The following is a 12500-nucleotide window of genomic DNA, read 5'->3' as shown; positions in this document are numbered from 1 at the left end:
AAATCAGGAAGACCTGAAGCACAGTCTGGAGGTTCTTTGTTTGTCCCTCACACATCTTCAGTGTTTGGAGGACAGATAGATTACAGCACAGCCCTTCAGGAGAGAATATTGAATGTCCCATTCATCACAGGACACCCACTCTGTGGAAATGCACCGCTTCATACAATCCTCCGTTAATTATCCCGTCCTTTTGGCGACGGACTAATGCATGGTGCCAGATTCTCTCCGGGTCAAAATACAAATCATGACTCGACATTTCTGCAGCTTGCATGAAACAGCAGAGGAACACTTCTGACCCCGGAGCAGACCCAGCAGTGAGATCACACTCTGCGCTTCAGAGAAATGCATCGACACAACAGATCACACCGAGTCTGGATAGAAAGATATTTAGTTCCACTGCTGCAACTAATCCTGCTTTTGGCGATTAGAGAAGAGAGGACACATATAACAGCTGGATCTTGCATGTTTTTGTGGATAAAGAGGTACTTTCTCTACTACCTCATGTCCAGCCGCTGCTCACCGTCAATAGTTAAGTCTTCTTACCGCTCAGTGCTGTAAGCCAATGCTTCACCCACACAATGAGCATTGCAATCATATTAGCTCACCCCTTGAATTCCTCAACAAAACTTTAGCTATGTCCACAGATTCAAAAACGTGCTATTAAATAAACGTTGGACTCTGTATCTCGCTGGAGACTACGTGTTAGTGTTTTTATGCTTTTAGGTTAAAGTCATGTGTTTGTGAAGTGGTGAGCTTGTGACTTATTCTGCATGAATTGTGACAGTGTGTTAATGTTTTCACAAACAATTCATCAATTCTCATGTTTCTGATTATTTCATCACCGTGGAGGCTTGCAGAAATGTAAGGAAACACAGGGTGCATACTTGCCAACCTTGAGACCTCAGAAATCGGGAGCATTTCAAAATGCAAAATGGGGGGGGGGCTAGTTTATCCCCGGAGCTGTTAGATTAACATTAACATGCTTATTGTAGTTCTAAGTGCAGCATGTAGCACCATCCTTGATGGAGCATATGTGTGGGCAGGAAAGGAGCGAGCAGAGAGTAGAGTAGTTGTCGATTCTTGTGCTGTTTTCTGTGACTATCTGCCTCACCCTGTCAGACTTTCAGTTGCGCGCGCTACTAAAGAGACGTGTTACCATGGAAACCAAACAATGGTGTAGCTGTATTAAAGTCCGAGTGGAAACAGTCCTGAGTAAAACCTGATTTTGTCAGAAATCGGGAGAAATGCGTGAGAAATATGACCCCGGGAGGAAACCGGGAGAGGGCAATGAAATCGGGAGTCTCCCGCGAAAGTAGGGAGGGTTAGACAGGGTGACTGATTGATATCCTAATGATCATTTAATGGGTTAAGTTTTCCATTGTTGACGCATGTATACAAGCTGTTACTCTCATTGAGTCAACCTGCTGCTGACAACAGGCCTGAATACGGCTCCAGCAGAAACGGTTTATTTATCCAAACAATCCGATTTGTGTCGCCTTATCTTTGTCACTTTTCAACCACGTTGAGTCACACACAGTGTATTCTCTCACACAATACCTCCATGGTAAGTTTACAGAGCGTCTCCCTGAGTCTCCGTCTAGACACAACAAGCATCCGTCCACACTCGCCCGTTTGTCACATTTCAATTCAGCCGTGCATGAGATCCCATGAGACGATAAATAAGGTGCACAAGGGGGGGAGATGGAAACTATGTGAGCGATGCGATCCCAACAAAAGGCCAGAGCGAGAAGGAATCCAGTCAGAAAACCTCTCCGTGTAATCCCATGTTGTTTAGATAGACTGGCTCTCCGGGTCCTAATTAGTGAGCTGCTTTCACAAATAACTTAATATGCACCTTGGCCTTATGACTCGCTGACAGATGCATGCAGAGTGGAAACATTGAACGCACCACCGTGGAGACGAGAGACACGCATGCAACGAAACGGAGGAAGTCACTGAGGAACGAGCTGCGAGGAGACGTGCGTTTAGTTTCCATTACAGCTCTAGTTCCAGACGAGTGGACAGAAAACACATGCAGGAGTTTATTTCACTAACTGTGTCTGTTCAGGTCTGCAGATTCCTCCTAAAGTTAGAACTACGCAATTAGCATTGTTTTGTACAACATGTCAGCATTTTAATGTCCATATCTTTAAAGCCAGATTTCTCTCTGCTCGTATTCGTCTCTATATTCTGAAGCTTTTTACACACTCATCTATACACACATTATGTTGCAGCGAACGACCGAAAATAGGCAAAAAAGGATAAAAAGACAATATAATAACAGTTAATCCAACAGTCAATCAGTAGAGCATTTATCGGAGACGTTTCTATAACCTAAATAGATCTCTGGATCAGTGTCTTAAAAGTTAAATGAGATCTGGATTGTCTGTTGGACAGAAGAATACATTTAAAAAGTCGAATTTCTTGTACTTTTTCTGACGTTTTCAAAACCAAACATATCGTAAATGTCTCAGTTTATGAAACTACAACAACCCCAAAGCCTGCAGATTAGTGATATCACATTTCCCATCTAAACATGCAGGAAAGGACTTTGTTTGGCATATCTTCTGATTCCTAGAGATCAACAAAGAGATATCCCTCTGGATTTGAAACTGGCTTTATCCACTGCTGAAAATACATGGAAAACAGCCGAGATATTAAAACATAAAGCCTGAATTGCATATTTAAACATACGTTCTCAGAAAACTTTCAATACAAAAAGTATTTATATAAATATCAGTAATCTTTGTAGGAAGTTTCATGGTGATATCTTTAAGCTTAAATATTTACCCTATTCACCTGTAACGTCTCTACTTGGCACATAACTGTAGTTAACAGTCTTTAGAGATGTGACACACACTCACACACACACACACACACACACACACACACACACACACACACACACACACACACACACACACACACACACACACACACACACACACACACACACACACACACACACACACACACACACACACACACACACACACACACACACACACACACACACACACACACACACACACACACACACACCATTTGTTTCACATTAGCTCGGTCGGTTAGTCGTCACTCTTTGATGTGCGGCTCAGACACATTTTGTTTGGCTTTGTAATAAAAACAATATTCCAGATTACATTTCAGAATTATGTCTCGACTTTCAATCTCACCCCCCCCCCCCTCCTCTGATCAGAGTCAGATGGAGAAAGTATTATCACTGCTTTTAACTCTCTGACCGCAACCATCACAGATACACACTATAACGACACTGAGTGTGTGTGCGTGTGCGTGTGCGTGTGTGTGTGTGTGTGTGTGGGTGGGAAATATCAAACAGAAATGTTATTTATGGCTTAATATGGAGCTGTAGGAGATCTTTAAAGCAGAACATGTAGTGCATAGTCAATACAGAGAGGCAGCAGCGGATCATAGCGGACTTCTTTAGCCAAGAAAATATATTCAAATCACTTATAATGTAATAATTACACATGCTTGCACAAAAAACAGATGATGACAGAAGAGCTATTGCCTTTAATTTGATCAAAACCAGCATGAAAACAAGTAAGAATGAAGTGCAAGCGATTATTCCTTTGAGTGTAAATGTCTTAACTACACAGTTACGGTGAATATTCGATACTGATTGGTCAATTTGGACATTTCAGAGGCTGTTAATACTCAATAACAGACTGTTGCTAAGCAGAAAAGGCTAAGGAGGATTAAGGGGACTATTTGCGGTCATATCAATCCGCAGAAAGTAGTCCGGTAGATTTAACGTCAGCTGTGGACAACTAACATTAGTTTTAAACCTAATTAGTGCTGAACTGTAAAAGGAAAAGAGCTGAAGGGAAGAGGTTAAAAAACAAAATGCTGGACATCAGAGAAATCAGCAGGAGACAGTAATTAAATGAATTGCTAAATATGAAGCTGTAAATCTAATGAATTACGCCATAATGATTTTAATCAGATATAAAATAATAAAGTAATCCATCAAAACGTGAACGGGCCTGAGCAAGAAGAGTCTGCAGAGGGGTTGGAAAGATAGTGGAGCGATAACGTTTCATTTAATATAAAACAAACAGAGTTTAAACACCGGACATATTTCATCTTGATTGTCTGTGACACACACACACACACACACACACACACACACACACACACACACACACACACACACACACACACACACACACACACACACACACACACACACACACACACACACACACACACACACACACACACACACACACACACACACACACACACACACACACACACACACACACACACACACACACACACACACCAATTACTGCATCAAGACTATAACTCACAAGCCTCGTTATTATTTCAGACAATAAACACAAAGCATGCACTCATTGGCTGCAGATAACAGAGCGGAGATCGTCTATCGGCTGCTTCTGTCTGTCTGCAGTAGTCACAACACAGGAGTTCAAATACCTCTCAGATCATTCTGTCTGTGCTTTCTTTTTTTGGGGGAATAATTACAGAAACACCGCAGCAATTTGCCTCTCGATTAGCGGATCCGTCGGCACCACGGAGGCTTTTACAGGCGTCAAATTGGGTGCAGTTAAGACTTTCCTTACTGGCCACATTCTTTGCATCACGGAGGGGAAAAACCATCAGAGGTGAAACAGAAAAAAAGCTTTCAAGTGACGGATTTAGTGCCGAAGCAACGAGCACCAAAACCTGATGGAGCTGCGCTGTGTTTACTCCGTCTCCAGGGAAACTGCTGTGTGTGTGTGTGTGTGTGTGTGTGTGTGTGTGTGTGTGTGTGTGTGTGTGTGTGTGTGTGTGTGTGTGTGTGTGTGTGTGTTGGCGTCAGGCTCGTCTGCAGTCTGTCTGCCTGAGGCTGTTAGCACTGAGCAGCCATGTGTTACAAATGTACTACAGGTTTCACTGCAGGTGGAATAAAATGCACAATCTTTCCAGAGAGTGTTTAACGTACTATTGTTGCACCCTAACATATCATCTGTATTGGCTTCCATGCTGATTATAATCTTATAAAATGAGAGACATCACCCCACAACAAATCGGCTTTTTGCCAGTAGACATCAGGCTGCACAACCCAGCTTTAAAACCTAAATATTCAACAAGATGCATCTTATATTTGCACGTATGTAGCTTCCTTTGTACTTATTCTTGCCGTACACGCTAATATTTCTAATACTCAGAATTATGGAAATTATCCTCGTGTGAATCCGTCTTATCCTGTGTTTCAATCTTATTCCTTTCACCTGACTTCCCTGCGTGGATCAATACAGGATCTTGTGTTACATATAAAACATATTAAGTTGAATAACTTTAATAGAAAGCAGCTACACACCTGTCTACAGACATGCTAAATGCTAAGGCTAACATGCTGGCTACGATGATGTTAAACAGGTAGAATGTTATGTAATAACACGCCAAGCAACAGCCTCGAGCAACCTCAACCTATACAAGTGACCACGTAAGCCATGCTACTGATGCTGGACAGTTTTTCAGTGGCTGCACAATAAACAGCAACATACACATTAATGTAAATAAACAGCCAAATAATGGATCAACGCTCTCTGTTTAATATGTTCGCTAGCTGTTAGTGTTGTTGCATAGCAACCACCTTGCACTATGTTTTGTGCAGAAGGCAACGGAGGGACTATTTTATTTTGAACATCATTATTTACTAATAAAAACTATTTAAATTAGAGTGTGTATTTTTCTTTCATATTGCCACACTTGGTAACCGTTTTATAAAAGCAATAGCTCACTTCAGGCCGCTTCGCGTCGGGCCGAACCACGCCCCTTAGCTGTGATATAATGAGCATATCACAGCCTGTCGTGAGCTATTGCTTAAATATATAATGTTTACCATGCTCTTTATCTCAGTTCAACGTGTTAGCATGCAGACATTTGCACACAAACAGAACAGCTGACACCTGATTGTTGTTAGTTTTTTCTGGTATGTGGTGATACAATACAATACTGAACTCTGAGGCGTCACATGACCTCCAAAGAGTCTGCACTTAAAGTTCAGGGTGGTAAAAATTGGCGTCCTCTTAAAAAAAGGAAAGAAAGCTATTGTATCTCCGCACGTCCTCCACCTGATCAGATTTCTACTATTTCCCATGAAGACACAAAAAGAAAAAAAAGGCCTCAGGAGGCAACATGTGTCACGAGTACATACAGTCTATGGTCACGACTCATGCTGCAGGCTCCAAGGACTCTCTGACATCTATTATAAACACTAGAAAAGAAGCCCTAAAGTTGACTTTTGCAACCTAGTGACACACACACACACACACACACACACACACACACACACACACACACACACACACACACACACACACACACACACACGCACACACACACACACACACACACACACACACACACACACACACACACACACACACACACTATTTCTCATCTGTGGTCTCTTTTTGACATCTTCCAAGAACATGTGAGTCATGTTTAATATGGTTTTGGACTGTGGCTAATACTCAGAGCAGAACGAATGAAAACACGGCGCAGAGGAATCAATAAAAGCTGATTTTAAGAACAAAACAAATCCACCTAAAGCCATGTCTTTGGTTTCTATAATTGTGTTAAAGCTTTGTGCTGTAGCTCTGTCAAGCCAGGATTAAGATTTAAAACTCTCATAAGATCCGTAACCAGTTGCTGCAGGACGACATCTGGTGAAAAACAGGCTGACTTTCTTCTAAACGCTGCTTTTTCTCTGGTGTTACACACTAACTGGTCCTCTGCTGCCCCCCAGTGGATGATCAGCACCTCCCAGTCTCTTAAAGCCTCTGAACTCCAGCGTCTGCACCTTTATACAGTCTATGGTCTGCACACTGTTCTTGAACTATTTATATTTTATTAAATCTGAGCGCTCCAGTAAACCTTTCCTTCTGTGGTATTATACAAGCACTACATACTAATATGGTGTAGTGGGCGTTGGACGCGGGGGTACGCGGTACCCCCACTTATTTGAAGCATGATTTCTTTTTTTAATAGTCTAATAAATCTAAAATCATTGCCAGTGTTATCAGTTGCAAGTGTGTGTTTGTTGTAATAATGATGAAAACATAATAGGCAGATTTTACAGTAATTATAATAAAAACGTAGCTATGACAGAATTTGCATGACTGTACTTAAAATATATTTTTTAATGGTGCCGGTAAAGCTATAATAGTGTTGATATGACTTGCATAGCTCTTTGAGATGTTCATATGGGGAGGATTAGCTATAGCTGATACAACATTTTTACAGTCAGTAATTGTGGTCTTTTCCTTTTTGCACATTGAGAAATTTTTTTTTTTGTATTGGGGTGAATTGAGTACTTCACTTCCATGTAAATGAATTGCTCACAGCTGACATCAATGAATTTCCTATAGTAATTGTAATTAGTGAGAATCCTATAAAAGACCTCCCTCACTTCAGTAAGATGTTTGTCAAGGGTGGTGTCGACACGCAAGGAGATATTTCCCACGCTGCCTTGCAAGGGAAGACATACGCTGTGACGTAGATGAGGCTATGTGGCCAGACAGACGGCAAAGAGCAGATCAGTTTCCAATATCGATAACTTGAGGTTTGTGTATTGATGATTGTAGTCAGTATTTAGTGTGCCACTTAGTAATGACTGTTCAAATAGTCTTCTAATGAGCTGACAAATGTTTGTTTTTGGAGAAGGTATCTGGTTTTGGAAGGGGTATTTTTAGTTTTGAGTGCCTTAGAGCACTTTGCAAGAAATGTATATTGTTATGGTAGAATGTGTTGTTATGGTGACCGGAGTTTCAGTTATGAAAAGACATTTGTCTCATTAGAGGACAATTTGTTCTGTTTCGATCGACTTATTCTTTTTTGTGACCAGTATTTTCAGTTTTGGTCATGTAAGTGCATTTTGCAAAAGATATTCAGAGTTATGGCAAGTGTGTTTCTGTTTAGATGGCTATGTTCTTGTTTTGAAGAAATGAATTTTGATTCTAAATAGTGGGTTTAGCAATTGAGAAAAACTGTATTAGCCTCTCTTCTACCTGGCTCAATGCCTCCAAACAGGGTGCAACACCACAGTTTAACCACTAGATGTCAGCCTTAGCAAATCTATAACACGCCTCCAACATCCTCTCTGACTAAAAAGGGAAACAATGCATTCATTTTCTACTAACTCTAATAACTACTTTTTAATCACTCTGCACCTGCATAAACCTAACATACACCTGGGTTTTTTGCCCGATCGGTTTTGTCTAAATGTATTTATGCTGCTTTTGATATATGTATTGATGTCCCTCCACAACAACGCACCAAGCGCCTCGGACAGTCTTTGTGCCTGTAGCCATCAGTAAGGGGTTAATGATGAAAAAGCAACTTCCAACAGGAGTCATTTGGGGGGGCTCTTGGGAGAAAAGATTGGGAACCCCTGACTTAGATGACCAAATATGTACATATGCTGACAGTTATTTTTACTCATCTCCTATTTCATAGTCTTTTATCATTATTATCATTTAAAAAAAAATCTTGACTTTATTTATTTTTGATTTTATTAATCTGTGTGAATCTTTGCTGTCCTGTTTTTTCACGCTTACCCTGTTGCTGCTTTGTACAACTGAATTTCCCCTCTGGGATTAATAAAGGTCCATCTTGTCTTGTCTCATGTACAGCATGTTGGTCAACTCTTTAAATGAGCTATATAAATAAAGTTGGATTGGATAAACACTGAAGTCCGATCACAAACCCAAGTGTTTACAGAATGCTGCAGACAAACTGTAAATTAGATCAAACTACAGATCACATTCGAGCCGTCCTGAATCGGTTCCAGGAAACTTCAGGATACATTTAAAGGGTTTATTCTTTTACTTCTGAAGCCCTGCATGGTGTGGCTTCAATTAGGCAATTCATGGAAACAAAAACATTGACTCAAGTTGTCAAAACTATTTAAAGACATGTTTTTCTATTGGTGTGTTTTCATTATGAGTCGACTAATCAGTGATCAGATCAACGGAGGAATAAATGCCAACTTTTGATGTTATGAGTAATATTTCCTGCCATTCAGTTTGAAATCATATTCCAGTGATGCTACATAAGCTCAATCCAAAGATAATAATACATTTGAATACAGAGCTGCAGGAATACATCGACTAAAGTGATTAGTTCATTAATAATGAAGCTATCTTTATATCAGATTTATATTCAAGTCCTTTTTCTGCAAAAATGTAAACGAAGTTTAAAGACACGACCTCGACTTTATGGAAGTGATCTCCATTTATTTGACTATTTCTGACATTTCACACAGCAAGCTACTAATTGATTAGTGTAGAAAACAACCAGCCGGTAAATAGATGATTCAAATCAAGCTAGCTGCATCCTACAGTATTTGGACTATAAAGACTATGAGTATCTTTGAGAGTAAGACCGATCATTCGCTGCAGAGTCATAAGATCATATTTAACTATTGAGTGGAATACGAGACGTAACGACTCAAAACACACACTTCTTCAGTCACATTGGACTTTCCCCTGCATTTGACTAACATCATTGTTTCTTGCATTATTTTATTTCTTTTTCTTAAGTATATTGAGACGGAGGGGGAGGAGGAAGAGGAGGGCAGAAAGACACTCAGGGATATGGCTATTTACTGGAATATATAAGATAAGAAGTACTTTATTGATCCCAATTTGGGACATGTTTGCGCTGCAGCAGCAGAGGAGACGAGGCATTGTACAATAAAGAACCGTCATCGTCTCTCTGCCTCACATCGATGGAGAGTCATGACCTTTCAGATAGAAAGAGACGAGCTAACGAGCTAACGAGCTAACGAGCAAAGAATGTGAGCGCTGTGACAGCAGAAAGCTCTAGAGACACTGAAGGACTTTAAGGACTCTAATTGGGCGACATGTTGGAGAGGAGGGAGCAGAGAGAGAGTCGGTGTTATTCTTCAGAGAGGACAGCATGTCAGAGATCTGAGAGGAGAGGGAGGTGACTTCAGGTCGAGCTCCATTTGTAGAAAAGCAGACTCTCGCTCTTTAAAAAGAGCTGCTCGAGCAATACATCTGATTATAGGAGAGAGACAATAAGTGTTTTTCTTTTGGGACAAAATTGCACTTTAAAATGTAACTATGATTGTTTTTTATTGCTGCCTTGGTGGATATAATTTCCTTAAATGTTTTATATTTCATTCAAGTTATTTTCTCATATTTTTTTATATTTTTAAGATGTATTTTTCCAGTTTGATATTGTGATAAAAAATATATATATTTATCGTTATTTTTGTGTTAAATCAGATGTTTTCTCTGCATTCTAACTGAAGAAAAATAACTTTTAAAAAACTTTTTAAGCAATTTAAAATGCATTTTATGTTAAGTTTGACTCATTTTCGAATATTCCCTCCTGTGTTTCCTGCATTGCACTTTAATAATGTGTGTGTGTGTGTGTGTGTGTGTGTGTGTGTGTGTGTGTGTGTGTGTGTGTGTGTGTGTGTGTGTGTGTGTGTGTGTGTGTGTGTGTGTGTGTGTGTGTGTGTGTGTGTGTGTGTGTGTGTATTCGTTCTGTAGATAATTACCCAGCAGCTCCATGGCCTCGTCCTCGTCCTCCATGTCCTCCTCGGCTCCAGGGGGGGGGGGCAGCGAGTCGAAAGAGTCCTGGGACAACATGGCCGCCAGCAGCTTCTTGTGATGCTGCTGCTGCTCCTTCAGACCTTTACTCTTCGTCTCCATCTTCACACTGAGGAGGAGGAAGAGGAGGAGGAGACAGTCAGGGATATGGCTATTTACTGGAATATGAGACGTAGTGACTCAAAACGAATAATACTCAGATTTGTATTATTTACACACCTTTTCATCCTCATCTAACTTTTCCCTGCACCATTGTTTCTTGCAAATGTTTTATTGTTTTTTTAGGATAATTTGCACTATTTTAGGTGTTTTTCCTAAGTATATGGAGACGGAGGAGGAGGGCAGAAAGACAGTCAGGGATATGGCTATTTCCTGGAATATGAGACCTGATGACTCAAAATGAACCAGATTAGTTTTATTTCTCCAAACGTTCTCATGCATTTTCCTTTATCCCTGTATTCTACTTGCACCATTGTTTCTTGGAGATGTTTTTTGGGGTCATTTGCACTGTTTTCCTGCACTATTCTATGCCTTTTTCCCAAGTATATTGTATGCTGCACTGCCGGAGGAGCTTCAGACTGCATTTCCAACAACTAGCCTATTGTGCATGACAATCAAAACCTTTGAATCCTTTCTAAAGTACTTTAAATATGAATCATCTATAATAACATGCTTTCAGCTGCCGAGACAACATGTGCATGTGTAATAATAACTGCTGCTATATTAATGACATCCTCTCATCCTAATCCGTCCTGATGGTGAGTTTCCCTCCGTGTGTGCAGACGTGGGATTCAAAACGTGTTGCATTTGGCAGCCGCTGCACGGTCATTAAGGAAATCACTTGGTTAGCAGCAAGGAGAGAAACAGGGAGAGTGACGGAGGATATTTGGTGGTTTTATAAGAAGACAGAGGGATATGAGGCGTTGAAAGCTCCCATGTGTTCGTAGATGAGAGCCTATAATGAAATACAAAGTGTAAAACAAAGACTGGATGGACGGCGGTCGAAGAAGCTCATAAAAAGCCACATAAGCTGTACTTTAAATAAAGATAAGAGAAACACAACTAAAACAGACAAAGCCAAAACAGTATTATTGTTTGAGTGTTTTTCTGTTAAACAATAAATAGACGAGACAAAAAGACCGAAAAAACTATACAAATAATAACTCAATGATTCTTTTCCCATTACCTTTGGGTTCCTTTGCATTTCATGTACACTATTCATGCCTAAATATGTGATGCAGACTGTACTGTAGCATTTACAAACACACGGTTAGCAGCACGATGCATTATGGGAATAGTCTTCTGCATCAAAAAGTCTCTCTCTTTAATTAAAAGAAATACAATGATCTTCCTCCCTGGTGTGTTCTCAGGATTAATGAGAGCGGCTGGGAATCTCTGCACGGTTAGAGTTATGACACAGATTCTGCATCAGCCTTATATTGGAGGAATTCATTTCAGACCCCACAGGCGGAGGAAGTATTCATGTTTCATCTCAGTCGAATGGCTTCACTGATAACGTGGAGGCTCAGAGGACGATTGAAACGTTTCATATTCTCTGAGTGGATAATCTGTTCATAAAGCGTTGTCTCTTAATCTGCTCTAAAAGTTTGATATTCCTCTCCTGCCGTGTGTTTTAGTGCATGTAAAGGGTCTGCAAAGGCTCAGGTTGTTCCTCTGATAGACGTCGCATCACTAAAATCCTTCATTTGAGGTCAAAAGCACCAAAAAGTGAAGATTTTACGATCAGAAATAAACTTGAAACTGGATAGAAAGTCGATATCAAGTCAGTTTTTGTTGGTGTTTAAAGTAATATGGCACTGAAAGCTGGGTTAAAGAAGAGTTACTCAAAATAAACAATTTCCGTGAATATGCTTCTACAGA

General features: G+C 40.3%; 1 protein-coding gene across 1 annotated transcript in view; it reads right to left on the bottom strand.

Moving 5' to 3' along the window:
* cUnh8orf34 (chromosome Un C8orf34 homolog) overlaps nucleotides 1-12500 on the bottom strand; it is a 64485-nt gene that overhangs the window by 27187 nt on the left and 24798 nt on the right. The window contains exon 7 of the mRNA XM_079661468.1: nucleotides 10568-10728. Coding sequence (XP_079517594.1) covers nucleotides 10568-10728 — 161 coding nt within the window. The remainder of the gene's footprint in view (nucleotides 1-10567; nucleotides 10729-12500) is intronic.

Source organism: Notothenia rossii (assembly GCF_949606895.1).
Source record: "Notothenia rossii genome assembly, chromosome: 12".
Lineage (NCBI taxonomy): Eukaryota > Metazoa > Chordata > Actinopteri > Perciformes > Nototheniidae > Notothenia > Notothenia rossii.
This window is presented reverse-complemented; position numbering and strand designations above follow the sequence as displayed.